At 39.7% G+C, this 15,339-nt stretch overlaps 1 protein-coding gene across 1 annotated transcript in view; it reads right to left on the bottom strand.

Moving 5' to 3' along the window:
- Ophn1 (oligophrenin 1) overlaps positions 1 to 15,339 on the bottom strand; it is a 303,705-nt gene that overhangs the window by 60,902 nt on the left and 227,464 nt on the right. Inside the window, exon 18 of the mRNA XM_013031646.1 lies at positions 9,333 to 9,492. Within this exon, the coding sequence (XP_012887100.1) occupies positions 9,333 to 9,492 (160 nt within the window). The remainder of the gene's footprint in view (positions 1 to 9,332; positions 9,493 to 15,339) is intronic.

Consider the following 15,339-nt stretch of genomic DNA (forward strand, 5'->3'; position numbering starts at 1 on the left):
CCAACCTAAAAAAAGATTCAGGGATAAAATCCTTTCTGTATCAACTCTGATAAATTTCAATTTTAGCCAGGTACCTGTGCCTCATGCCTGTAATCCTAGCTACTGAGGAAGCTGAGATGTAAGGATTATAGTTCGAAGCCAGCCTGGTGGTGAAATCAGAGAGATGCTTATATCCAATTAACTATGCAAAAGTAAGAGGCAGAGCTGTGCCTCAAGTAGTAGAGTGCCAGTCTAGAGTGAAAGAGCTAAAAGGACAGTACCCATGCTCTGAGTTCAAGCCCCAGTACCAGTTCTACCACACAAAAATATTATACACACTTTACTCTTAAAAGACAGAGTAAAAGAAGACAATGACAGAGAAACCTGAATCTGTGTGTCTAAGCCCTTTTCTATTAAGCAGCAAGTATAAATGGACAAAAAACACATTACTGAAATTATAATATATCAACTGAAAAATCATATTCCATTAAGTGAACAACTTGGCCAGAACATATAATCCTTGAGACCTGCTCCCACATATATTATGTCTACAGCCATTCTGCAAGGTTACACCTACACATGGCCCAGAATTTCTGGAACAATCTCACCTACACATCATTTCGCTCTTTTTCAACAAAGGCAATTTGATAAATGTGTAATAGATTGGGACTCCATTTCAGATCTCCATGTAAGATGTTTCACAGAAAATAAACTCGTAACTGGGAAAAAGATCCTTGGTTACTGTGTTGTTGTTTGGAAAACATGGGCAGAGTACATCTGTGGTATCACAAAAAGGTCAGAACTGCAATCAACTGAACATGTTTTTACAGGTTACCAGGGTGTGATCATTTTACCCTCCAGCTAAGCAGGTTCTTAGAAATAACCTCCTATGGAATTCTGGGCAGAACAGGTAAGCAGCACTTACAAATACCCTTGAACTCATGCCACAGACTATGCATTGGGATCCTGATCAAAAGCATAGTATAAGGCAAGTGCTAGTGGCTCACATCTGTAGCTCACATCTAGCTACTCAGGAGGCTGAGATCTGAGATTAAGGTTCAAAGCCAGCCTGAGTAGAAAGGTCTGTGAGACTTTTATCTTCAATTAACCACCAAAAAGCTGGAAATGGAGTTGTGGTTCAATTGCTCGAGTGCTAGCCTTGAGCAAGCAAGCCAAGTGAGAGTGTAAGGCTCTAAGTTCAAGCTGCAGTACTAGCATGCATACATGTATACACACACACACACTCTCACACACACACAGATCATAGTAGTAGAATCACTTTTAGGAACCAGAATAGTATTAAGGTCAATCACAGATCTTAAAAAAAAAACTAAAGCAAGCATTTTATCTTTTATAGAATATAAACAAGAAAATCCATTTTGTTAGACTAATAACAGACTAAACATGCCAATGTCCTTCTTTTATATACTCATAACTGAATGAGAACATTTAAGATGCCATGAATCATGAAGGGCTGAAAAGCTTTCTGGACTCCACACTGCCTTCAGGATAAGGACCAAATTACTTAGCCAAGCAAGCAAGAATCATGAGCTGACAAGCAAATGTCAGGATTGGAAGATAAAAAACAAGTCTGCTCTGCAAGGACCTCTGCATAACCCTTGCCTCCAAGTTCTTAGACCTTTGAAACTCCAATAACCATTATCTGAACTTGCTTCAAGTGGACATTTTGGGGAACTCAACCAGGGCCTTGAGGTATCCAGTGTATGTGTAAACTGCATGATTGCTCATCCTTTGAACTTAGACAAGTCACTAACTTCTCTGTGCCTCCATTGCTTCTTATGTGAAACACAAAGGTAATGTGCAAATTGCATAAAAAGCCCTTGAGAATATCTGGCATCTATTGAAGGTTTATGAATAAATTAATATAATGATAAAGAGATTCCTGTTGTCACAAACTCAATTCTCTGGGACAAATGCCACTAATGATACAAGATGGTCCTTTAGAATGTTTATATCCAGATTTTTTGTGTATGTGCTGATATTAAGGCTTGAACTCGGGGCTGAGGTGCTGTCCACAAGCTCAAGGCTAATGCTCTAACACTTCAGCCACACTTCTACCTCTTTGGTGGTAAATTGGAGACAGGAGTCTCACAGATTTTCCTGTCCCAGTTGGCTTCAAACCATGATCTTCAGATTTTGGCCTCCTCAGTAGCTATTGTAACAGGTGTCACATCTTCTCTATGCTGAATATTCCATTTAATGAGCATGGTATATCTTGCAATGTGCCTAGGTACATTTCCTTTATCTCATCAACATTCTGTAGTTTTTAACATATGCATCCTACTAATGTTTTGTTAGGCTTACATTTAAGCATTTCATTTGTTTGAGGAGTTTGTAAATAGAATTGTATTGGGGCTTGAACTTAGGGCCTGGACACTGTTCCTTTAGCTTTTCTACTCAAGGTTGGTGCTCTACTACTTGAGCCATAGCTCTACTTTGGCTTTTTGCTAGTTAACTGGAGATAAAAGTCTCATGGAATTCCCTGTCCAGGCTAGTTTCAAACCCCAATCCAAAGATCCCAACCTCCTACATGTAGCTACTATTACAGGTATGAGCCTCCATGTCTGCTTTAGAATTGCATTTTTAATTTCCATTTCCATAGGAACATTGGAGTACTTCCAATGTTGATAATCTTATTACTTATGAGTCTTGTAGAATTTTTATACAATACTTGGGTTTTTAGTAGACAACTATGTTGTGCAAATAGAGATACTTATACTTTGCTAATCTCTATGCATGCTATGAACTGCATATTTTTTACGTGTGTTCCCCAAGGCTCATACTTTGGAAGCATGGCTCTCAGCAATGTGCTTAGGTAGTGAAATCTTTAAACTGTGGATTCTAGCTGAATAGATAGTAAACTCATTGAGGTGCTGTGCTCAGAAGGAATAATTTTTGTGTTGTGTGATACTGGGCCTTATACTCAGAGCTTGGGCATTCTCTCTTAGCTTGTTCACTCAAGGCTGGTGCTCTGCCACTTGAGACACACCTCTGCTTCTGGCATTTTGATGGTTAATTGGAGATAAAAGTATGTTGGAGTTTTCTGCCTGGGCTAGCTTCAAACTGTGATCCTCCGATCTTAGCCTCCTCAGTAGATTGGATTAAAGCATGAACCACTGGAGCCCAGTTCAACTATTATCTTTTTAATGTCTATAACAACAGTAATGATAGCATCTTATATTTCTTAAATTGACTGTTTATGGCCTCTCTGAAGTTTTTGAAATTTTTCTTTGCCAATCTTACTGAAAGCTTAGTAAATGTGATTGATCTTTGTACACAGACCTTTGATTGACTTTACTGTTTAATCTAGTTTTGATTCTGAGAATTTTGGCTTTATTATTTACTTATTATTTCCTTCTTCCTGCTTTCTTTATATTTACTTTGTTCATCTTATTCCAAGCTCTTGAAGTGGCATTTTAGATTGCTGACTTCAAACCTTTGTTTTTTGTCTGATATAATCATTTAATCCTATAAATTTCCTTCCCATCAGTGCTTAAGCTGTGCCCCATAAGTGTTCACACATTGTTCTTTGCACTGTCATTCAGTTCAATGCAATTCTGTATTTATCCTCTTTTTTCTTTCTTTTTTCATGAATTATTCAGGAGTGTGTTTTAGCATTCAAGTGTGTACAGATTTTTCCTGTTGCCCTTTTGTTCTTGATTTCTAACATATGCAAATCAGTAAATACCATATATCACATAAATAGAATCAAGGATGAAATCCCTCACATCATTTCAATAGATCCAGAAAGAGCATTTGATCATATTCACTATCTCTTCATAATTTCATTGTGATCAGAAAAAGTATGCTGCATGATTTCAATTATAGTAAATGTTTTGAGGTTTGTTTTATGGTCCAGAATATGGTCTATCTTTGTACGTGGTATATAAGAACTTGAAAACAATGTATATTCTGCAGTTTGGATGGACAGCACTATAAATGTTTATTAGGCAGGGAGAGTGACAGAGGGGATGAGATTGATTGGCATATGGTATGAACATGAGGAGATATAACAGTGAAATCCTCCCCTGTGTAACTAGTAGAAGCTGAAAGAGAAAGAGAGAGAGAGAGAGAGAGAGACACGAGAGACAGTCAGAGACAGAGAGACAGAGAACATCTATTAGAGCTCATCCTATTTGTTGATGGTGTTCTTGAATTCTTTTATTTTGTGTGTGTGTTAGTCCTGGGGTTCAATTCATGGCCTTGACACTGTTTTCCAGCTTTTTTGATCAAGTTTATTGCTCTACCACTTGAGCCACAGCTACACTTCCAGTTTTTGGGTGGTTACTTGAAGATCGAAATCTTATAAACTATTCTGCTCAGGCTAGAGTGGAACCTCGATTCTCAGATCTCAGCTTCCTGAGTAGCTAGGATTATAGGTGTGAGCCACTAGCACCCAGTTAGTTTTTCCTTTATACACATAGAGAAACACATTATAATTTTTGCGTTAGCAGCTACATGTAATTGGAAAAACTCCAAAGAAGAAATTGTATTAAATCTGTCCATAACTTTGCTGTCTGTAGTTGTTTCTCTCTGCTGGTATTCCAAGAATCCTTCTTTGATTACACCCTCTCTATTTAGAGAACTTCATTTAGCCTTTCCTTCATGGTAGGTCTGCTAAGGACAAATATCTTTTAACTTTGGACTATTTGTGTTGCATAACTTGTTTCATCTTCAAGTCCACTAACTCTTTGCTCTGTCCTCTCCATTCTTCTGCTGAACCTGTATGTTGATTTTTAAAAAAAATTTCACTGGTGCATTTTTACTTCTATAGTTTCCATATGGCTTTATTCTTTTTACTATATCTATGACTATGCTGTCATTTTTTCATTTTTTCATTTATTTCAAATGTATTACTAATTGCTCATTAAAGCATTGTTTTTTAGTAGTTGCTTTAATATTCTTGTAAGATAATTACTATGTCATCCTGGTGTTGTTTTTGGATGGTATTTGCTCATTCACTTTGAGACTGGCCTGCTTCTTAATGAATGATTTTCAAGTAAAGTCTACCCATGTGGGGCATATGTGAGACTGATTCTCATTTCGACCATCTATTAGAGCAAGCTTCTTCTGACAACTGTCCCCACAGCCCAGAGGGAGCACTGACTCCATTCCACCTAGGATGGGTACAAAGCTCAATTTCCTACTTGGCCTCTGCATGGAGACAAAACTTCTGTCCCCATTTGGCTTTTTCTGACAGCAATCCAGAGGAAGTTCAAGTGCCTCTCTGCAAACCAAGTAGGCAAAGATAGAGGTCTAACCTTCCCAAGTGGTCATTGCTAGCATGGATGGAAGTTGGACTGATTTTTTTTCTGTAAAATTTGGCTGGAGTACAGAGGTTATTATCTAAAAGTTCTCTTTGTTGTTAAGCTGTCCCTCTCCAAGCCCTTTGGCTAGAGACAGGATGCTTTTATGGGGAGATTTATTTTTGTATGCAATAACTGGTATTTTTAGAATGTTACTGGCTACAGTAACTAGTCTGGGGGATATGAGACAAAAATATAACCCAGATGATTTGTGACAATATCATCCATTGGGTCTCAACGTTTCTAGTCAGCCTGCTATATTTTCTCTGTATTTCACTCTTCTTTCATTTCTTTTATATGTAATAGCCAATTTTTTAACTGTATACAGGGGAAGAATAAGAAAAAATGTCTATTTTAGTATTCTGGAAGTAAATATCTTTCTTCATTATTTATTTATTTATTTTTCATTTATTTATATACTGGGGTTTGAACTTGTACTTGTTAGGCCACTTAGGCCATGCTTCCAGTCCTGTTCATTAGTTATTCTCAAGATAGGGTCTTACTTTCCATTCTGGGAAACACATCTACCATGAGACACCTACTTGAGAAGAGCCATCACTATAGGGATGATAGGTGAGCACCTCTAGGTCCATCTTCCTTCCTTGGAGAAGGATTCTTTTTTTAATTCAACCCTCCACCCTTCCACTCCCCAGACTCCCCCACGCCAAAGTTGTAAAGTTCATTTTTCGACATAACGTCTTGTATATTTCATTGTTGCAATGGGTCCACCTGTATCCCTATTTAAACAAGTTTTTTCCCTTCCCCTCCACAAATTATACCAACATCAAATACAGTGAAAACAGGGGTTATACTGGGGGGGGGGAGACATACAAAGCAACAAAGAAATCATCTTATAAATATGTTAGAAACAATAGCAAGAAAGAAAAACCATTTTTACAGCTACATAGTACTCCATTTCGTAAATGTACCACAATTAATGCACCTAGTCATCTATGCATAGGTATTTAGGTTGCTTATAGTACTTAGCAATCACAAATAATGTTGCAATATATTTTTGGTAAAATAGAAATAAACTTTAATTTTAAAAAGTCCTATTTATGCCCCCAGTGATCTAATTTGCTGCTTTAATTAAATATGGAAGTTCAACCCTTCTTTTTCAGATTAGATCCTCACTTAGTCTCACCTATGTCACTAAATAACAAAGTAATCCTTCTAATTGCTCAAATCAAAAAAGCCCTATTTTTCTCTCACATATCACATATGATTTGTCAACAAATTTATTGGCTCTGCTTTTAGAATATATTTAGGATCTACATTTAGGCTGCCTCATGCTTGAAATCCTAGTTACTCGAGAGGCCAAGACTTGAGGATTGAAATTCAAAGCCAGTCTGGACTAGAAAGTTTGTAAGACCATTATCTGCAATTAACTAGCAAAAAGCCAAAAATGGAACTCTGGCTCAAGCCTTGAGAGAGAAAGCCAAGTGAAACTGTGAAGTCCTAAGTTCAAATCTCAGTACCAGAACACACACACACACACACACACACACACACACACTCACAATGGTTTTGTTAGAGCATAACCACATCTGCTTGTCCATGTGCTGTCTGTGGTTAAAATGATTACTACATGGTTGCTTCAGAAAAAGTTGAGTGATCCCTGCTTTAGCTCCATACAACCAATAACTGCATATCTTCTAGAAATCTCAAGACTGAGCTTATTTTCATAACCCCAAAATATTCCCATTCCATATTTCTTACATTACCAATTCCATTCATTCCTTTAGCCAAATAAGATGTCCAGCATTCAGAAATGTCCCTCCACTATGTCTTTCACTTGTGTTGTTGTCACCCTGGACACCTAGCTCACACTACTTAGTTCTTGCTCAGATAACAGCATCAACTCTCTTGTTTTCTGTGATCCATCCTTTAGTGTAAGCAATATAACATCTTCTGAATGTAAATCTGACTAAAGTACTACTTTACTTTTAAACAACATTATCCTGGCACCTGATTCACACTGGGCCATCAGGTTGAAATTTGATTTTCCTGATTTCTTTTTGGCTACCTTCAGCATCCATAGTGGTTCATTTTTAATTGTCAACCTGACTGCATAACAGAATACCTAGAGGCATTCTTTTGGAGATGTGTGTGTGTGTGTGTGTGTGTGTGTGTGTGTGTTTCCAGAAGAGGTTGCATGCAACTCTGAGCAGAAAAGGTGATAGAGATCTGCCCTCAGTGGGCAGGAACCATCTAATCAGCTGGGACCAATTTGTCTCTCACAGCTGGAGAAGAATTTGCTTCTGCTGCACTGGCCATCAGGACTCCTGACTTACTATCTTTTGGAGTCCAGGACCACACCAAGGTGTCACCCCATTTCGACTCACTCCATTCTCAAGCTTTCTGCCTCAGACAAGTTACAGCATTGACTTCTCTAATTCTGAGGCCTCTAGACTTGACTGGACTAATGGCGCCACACTACTAGTATTCCAAGCTCTTCAGTCTGTAGATGGCCTCTCCTGGAACATTACAGCTGCCATTATGCAGCAAGCCAATTCCCTTAAACTTAAGTCCTTTCTCATCCTCCCCCTCCCTTCTTCTCTCTCTCCCTCATTCTCCCTCCCTTTCTCTCTCTCCCTCTGTCTCTGCCTTTCTTCCTCTCTACTATTGTTTCTGTCTCTCTACAAAACTCTAATATAATTACTAATAGAAATCATACTTCTTTACAATTATCTTTATTAATAATGCCAAAGTACCATGTATACACACAATAATGTCATTGGATCAAAAATGACTGGCAGATTCCAGAAGTACTTTGAGTCTTCACTAGGTTAAATTGGATTTAAATCTCAGTACTTGTTAAAATTTTTGAATTGAAGCCAAGTACTGGTGGCTCAAGCCCGTAATTGTAGCTGCTCAATGTAAGGTTTGCCCCAGACCTGTGCAGATGCCTCCCTACCTTTTGGCTAAGTATCTGTTACCTAGGTAACTGGCACATCTGGAAGCAGTCACCTCCCCCTCCAAGGTCACATCCTGGGCCACCCTCAGTCACACCTCCCATCAGACAAGGGGAGACCATCTGGATCCAGTGTGGCCATACCTTTCCCCACCTGGCCACACCTCTTCAGGTCCCTGGCCTAGATAAGTCCTGGCCCAGGGATGGTTTGCCCCTTTCGGCCCTGCCTCTCCACCAAGCATGGTGGGAGCAGCAATTCGGTAAATAAACTTCTTTTCCTGCCTGAATACCACATGGTATTCTCTTCATTTGCTACCTAATGAAACCTACCTATTTATTATACCTTATACTGAGGAAACTGAGATCTGAGGATTGTGGTTTTAAGCCAGCTTGGGCAGGAAAGTCCACGAGAATCTTATCTCCAATTAACCACCCAAAAGCTGGCAGTGGAGCTGTGATTCAAGTGGTAGTTCACCAGCCTTAAGAGGAAAAGCCAACCAAGAATGTGAGACCCAGTACCAGCACACACAAAAAAGGAAAAGGACAGATAAACCTTTTCTCCCCTACAGTTTGATTATGGGGTTGGGAAGATGGCTCAGTGGTAGAGTGCTTGCCTTGCACTGGGTTCGATTCCTCAGCACCACATAAGCAGAAAAAGCCAGAAGTGGTGCTGTGGCTCAAGAGGTAAAGTGGTAGCCTTGAGCTGAAGAGCTGAGGGACAGTGCCCAGGCCCAGAGTTCAGGCCCCACAACCGGACCCAAAAAAAATAAAAAATAAAGTTTGATTATAAGTACAGCACTTTTCCATATATCATTTTCCTCTGCTTACATGGCTGTCTCCATACTACATTGCTAGCTCCTTAAAAGCATACAATGACTTCTTCTGTAGTGTCTCCAAAATTTACCATTGTGCCTGCTAATAAAATAGATGTTCAAGCAATAACTGCTTAATGCATGAAATTCCCAGGATCAGAATTACTCTTAAATATCCTGGTGTTTAAATGGGATATTTTTTTCATGATCAACTTGAGCCAAAGAAGAAGCCATAATCTCAAAGACAGCAGGGAAGTATGAACTGTTTGGAAAGTAGTGGCAAAACCAGGAAATACATACCTTGCCAAAGTGCTCAATTAGGATTTCCACCACAATGTTCTGAAATTTGATGTTCATCATAGCAGCCACAGTGTCCTCCTGGGCTCTCATCAAAGTGGGCCCAAAGATCACCCCCATGTTGGAAGGGGTCATGAGATTTTCTTTGCTGTGTTCACACACACTGCCAAATGAGAAAGAAAAGATTAATCAGATTTGCATCGAGATTGTAACCAATACTGTTAGGCACTGAGGCAGGCAAGAAAATCTAAAAACTGGAAGGAAAGGGAAGTATATAGAGAAAGAAAAGCTGGGGCTGGAGGTTTAGCCCATCGGAAGGGCGCCTGCCCAGTGCGTGCAAGGCCCTGGGTTTGGTCCTCAGTCCTGGAAAAAAAAAAAAGAAAGAAAAGAAAAGCTTACAGTGGAAATACCTAGCAAAAATCTCAAGGAAATATATAACCTTAGAAGCCAAAGTGACATGTAGTAAACTTACCTAGAGACTGGAAAAGCCGGTAGGGATTAGGGAAAAACAAAAGGGCAACCAGAGGGCATTCTAAGTAAGAGAAAGGGCTCATCCCAAAGATGGCTCAGCACAAGGAGAGAAGGCCACCAGGCTCTACAGTCGGGAATGAGGCTCCTTCCCCACTCCACCCTGCTAGGTAGGCCTGGGAGAACAGCCCTTCCCCCCTTCCTCCTCACCTGCCTGTGAGTCAGGAAAGGATCCTAGGCTCTAAGGTTACTTCCTCATCTGTTGGGGTCATTTCCTAAACTGCCTGGGTCATGCCTCCCTTGGACAGTGAGAGGTTCCCCAGGCTCTGAGATCACTTCTGCATCTGCTGTGGTCCTGCCTCCTGCCTTTTTCTACATTATCTGGCTCAACACAAGTCCCCTCCTCTTTTTCCCTTTTTCTTTCTCTTCAATCTCCGTGTGCCTCCATCTCATACCAGCAATTTGCTCTCCCCCAGAATAAGCTCTTCTCTGCCTGAGATATGTAGCAGTTTCCTTTCCAGGGAACCTTATACACACCCAGCCCCCACATCCACGCCCCAGTAGGAGAAGGAACTGTGAAAGAGCAGAAGGGGTCCAAAAGATCTTCCCTTTATTATCTTCTTCCTTTCACAGATGAAAACAACAGACAAAGGATAGGGACCTACTTGAAGTTACTTTCAATTAGCTGAAGAACAAATTCTGTAATCTCAGGTTGTCTGATCCCTAGTGGTTCTCCTGGCTGAAATTCTCTTTAGTGGCTGAAAATTCTCTTTAGTGTCTGATTGTCACTTGCAGGATGAGAATGCTCTTCAACAGGGCAGTTCAGGCCTTCTGTAACCTACTTTCTTTTTCTAATCCTTATGTGCATAAGGATTAGAAAGTCTGGGCTTTGACAGTGATCTGGGTTCAAATCCTAACACTGCCACTTAGCAGCTGTGCAAGTAGGGAGTGTTAAGTCCCTCTCACTTAAACTAAGCTTCAGTTGTCTCACTTGTGTAAATAATAGCTCCTCCAGAGAGATGTCGAATAGAGCTAACTTCCTGATACTCTGGAAATTAAATACCTCCCCAAAGTCCTCCATTCTAGGCACTACTAACCATTGACATTGCACTGCTTTAGAACAACGTTTTCTGTCTCAGCCAGACCTCCATATCTGAACAGACCTCTGGGATGTCTTACTCCCCTGCCCTCCATGGGAAGAATGTCTATTTATCCTTGGAGATTCACATGAATTGACATCTTCAGGGAAACCACAGTCCACTGTCTTCATCTTAATTGACACCACTGGCAGGCCAAGTACAAGTGCAATTTTCCACTAGGTAGGAAACAACTTTCAAGTGGGTTCCTGACAGACAGCAGGTACTAATTAATTATGTACAAAGGAATTGAACTCTTCTAATGCTCTTTGAAAACAGTACTGGAGGCAGCCAAGAGCAAGGCATGTACTCTTTGGTCAGTTGGACCGTGAGGGGTAGAGAAGGAGGCCAGCTGCCCACTCAAAACATTCATTTTTCAAATACACCAGGCCAAGGCCTTCAAGAGACTAACACATCAAAATGCAAGTTCTTGACACTAAGTGGATAATTGAGGAGGGGACAGAATCCTTAGAGAAATCTTAATAAACTTGGTTAATCCCTCGACAAAGGCTGGGTGCCATTCAGATGGTAATGAGCTGTAATCATTCAAACTCTTACTTGTGGCAAGGCTGCAGCAGGGTACCTCCCAACACTTTAAATACCTCTGCAATTAATCTTTATTTCTTCTCCAGACATATCCCTCCCCCACTCCCAACCCCCCCCCACCCTGCCCTGCTATTGAAATGGAAAAGTGTCAATGTGCTGCCACCCAGTGATACGGGATGGGGAAACCATCAGTGACAAAAAAAAAAGAAAAGGGCACTCATTCATCTTTTTGTGGGTGCATCTGAGAAGTCAGGGTTTTTTTCTAGTCTGTCAGGCGTTCATAGGATCTTCCCAAGGACAAAAGGCACCCATAGTGAAACCCTTTGTAAGTCTGTTTATGAATATATGGCAGGACAGGGGTGCACACAAATATTTGATTGTCTCCAAGTCATACAGTCATCCCATCTCATCTTACCACTTCCTTACCTGGTTCCTCTTTTCAAACCAGTTTCATGGAAATAGAGGTGGGGCGCCTGTACTGGTCTTGAACTCAGGGCCTAAGTGCTTTCCCATAGCGTTTTTTGCTCAAAGTTGTCTGAAGCTCCACTTCAGACTTTTTGCCAGTTAATTGATTCTCATAAACTTTCTTGCCATGATCCTCATATCTCAGCCTGAGCAGCTAGGATTACAGCCATGAGCAACCAGCTCTTATATGAGCCACTTTAAGCTAAAGCTATGCTGTAATTCTCTGGGAAGGTTCCTGATATTTCATTTAGGAAATTTCCCCCTTGATCTCCTAATGAGACTTGTGGAGATTTCTTTATATCTCACATCATAATACTTTTTTGCATGTGGTGGTTGGAATCAAACCCAGAACTTCATTCATACTAAATAATAATCACTCTACCACTGAGCTACAGTCCCACTCCTACACATTTTTTTTATTTCTTACAACTGGCAAGAGGTTAAAATAATAAACAAAGCTTTTGATTAACACATAACTCATTCTTTTCAACCATATGTTAGTCCAATCATGAAAATCAACCCTAAAGAAATTATTGGAAAATTTCACCAAAGAGAAATCATGACTATAGGTCATATTTGCTGATCACAACAATAAAATGAAAGATTGATACCTGATGAGAATGTGTGTGTACGCACATACTCATAAATTATCATCCTGAAGTAAATGTATATAAGGTTTGTTAGGAGGAATACAATAATGGGTAAGGTGGGAGGAAGGAAGAAAAGGAAGGAAGGAAGGAAGGAAAGAAGGCAGACAAGACTAAAACAGAAGCATCAAACCAGGTGTTGTCCAAAATGTATTTGAAGTGAAAAGTAGTTTGAAGAGCGATGGTGCATATGACACAAAAACCACAGAAATTATAAAATATATTTCTTCCCCATCTATCTACACACACACACACACACACACACACACACACACACACACACACACACAATGTAATGCAAACAGGAAAATCTTTGAATGCTACATCAATGTGATACCTCCAGGGAGGGGCTGGCAGTGAAGAGGTTTGGTTAAGGAGGACTGTTCTCACTAATTGTACATTCTGTTTTACTTTTTAGAAGTTACTTCTATTGTTATAATTCTTCATATATAATTGAAAAAATTAGTGAGATTCACTATGCTACATCAATTATGCACTGATCATTTCAATCCACGTTCCTACTCTTGTCCCTTCCTCCATTTTCCTCCTTCCCCCAAACTCCCTTTCCAGTTCTTAGCAAATCCTCTTCTACCTTTAGATCATCTTTTTTTAAGTGTTCACATATGAGAGAAGTCATGAGATACTTGTGTTTCTGATTCTGACTTATTTCACTTAACATAATGCAGTGTTTTGGGTGCAAATGACATCAGTTCAGTCTTCTTTGTGGCTAAATTATATATACTGTTTTTAAAAAAATCTGTTAATGAGCACCTAGGCTAATTCCCTAGCTTGCATATTGTAAATAAACATGGATATAAATACTGACATGCAATAAACATGGATATGGACTTATCTCTATTGTATGCTGACTCTAGTTCCTATGGGTATTTGCCTTGGAGTGGGAGAGTTGGTTCTGTTTTTTGTTTTTTTTGGTCCAGTTGTGGGGCCTGAACTCTGGCCCTGGCCGCTGTCCCTCAGCTCTTCAGCTCAAAGCTAGTGCTCTACCACTTGAGCCACAGCACCACTTCAGGCTTTTTTTTTTCTTTTTGCTTATGTGGTGCTGAGGAATCAAACCCAGGGCCTCAGGCATGCAAGGCAAGCGCTCTACCACTGAGCCACGTTCCCAGCCCAGAGTGGGAGAGTTGGAACACATAGTGTTTCTATTTTGGGTGGAGGGGGTTGAAGAACCTCAATGCTGCTTTCCACTATACTCCCTTTTCTCAACACCCTGGCCAGCATTTGATATTTTGTTTTGTGTTTGGTTGTTTGGTTTTAATAATACCCATTCTAATTTGGGAGTGGAAGTATATCAGTGTTGCCTTATTATAAATTCTATAAAGCCATGAAAAAGCAAAGTCACACTTCACGTTGTAAGCTAACAGAATGAATAATACAAAAAACAAGGACAGAGTGAACAGTGAGTTATGTTAGAGTTAGGTTGCTGTGATATGATCTGACAAGAAAGGAATCTTAAATTCTCTAGTACACAGGGACATCAAGAGAAAAATTTACAACAAAGGAATGGGTAGCCAAGAAAGGTTATAAACAGTCTCCAATGCAGGAGAAAGTAATTCTGTTCACATTGTTTAGAGTAGAGGCAATAAATTAAAGTGTCCATAGGGGCAAGGAGGTAACTTAAATGAAGGCTGTGGGTATGATGGAAAGTATCAGTTGCAATGAGACACCCAGACTTTAGCTAGTCTACCACTACCCATTACACCCTTAGCCATGTACCACCCATACACATTTAGACTTGTAACAAATAAACTAGATATTTCCTATGTCATATCTAATCTAACCCTAATATACTATTTGTCAAAACATTTGGGAGTATTAGGGGATATGGTCATTCCATAAGAAGACCTTTTCAACTCCAGCTAGTCATATCTATGTGGGCCTGCAAGTCCAACATCTGATTAGGTTCTGAAATCTATACTTTGATGAAAACAACTTGAACTTTAAGAGTATTTTGAGCTCAACCATTTTTGTATGTCTGCCAACTCTAGGTCTTGAACTCTGGGCCTAGTGCTCTCACTTGGCTTTCTCTATGTTACATATTATATAATATGTACATTATATGGGACCCTTTACAGATACATGTACCAAACTCTGTTACAAATTTTCAAAAATCTTCTCATCAAATGGCAATGGGTGCTCTGGGTGCACATACAATGTGAATCTTCGTTCCACAAAAAAAAAAAAAAATCCATTTGATACCACTAGAAATTCAAACACAGAATATGTGATAACATTATTACCCCTTTTTAAGTGTGTTCATTTGATTGTACTCAGACTTCAAAGAGATCTCATCTTTTCAAGAATAAAAGCTGAAACACATATTCAAGTAAATACGCGGTCTTAAATCTGTTTCGAAATAATTTGGAGGAAGGAAAAAAAAAGAGTACAGATGAAACCAGACTAGTCACGAGTTGATTAAAAAGGAAGCTTTGTAGGTAGGTACTGGTGGCTCACACTTGTAATCCTACCTACTGAGGAGGCTGAGATCTGAGTATTAAAGTTTGAAGCTAGCCTGGGCAGGAAAATCTGAGAAACTATCTCAAATTAACCAGCAAAAAATCCAGAAGTGGAGATATGGCTCAAGTGGTAGAACACTAGCTTTGAGTGAAAAAGCCAAGAAAGAGTACAAGGCTCTGAGTTCCAGCCTCAGTACCAGTACAAAAATAAGTTCTGATGCAACAATGAGAAGTACAAGTTGTCATGTCCAAAACGAGCTTTACAACGTCGGTG

The sequence above is a fragment of the Dipodomys ordii genome, unplaced genomic scaffold, assembly GCF_000151885.1.
Source record: "Dipodomys ordii isolate 6190 unplaced genomic scaffold, Dord_2.0 Scaffold142, whole genome shotgun sequence".
NCBI classification, from domain to species: domain Eukaryota; kingdom Metazoa; phylum Chordata; class Mammalia; order Rodentia; family Heteromyidae; genus Dipodomys; species Dipodomys ordii.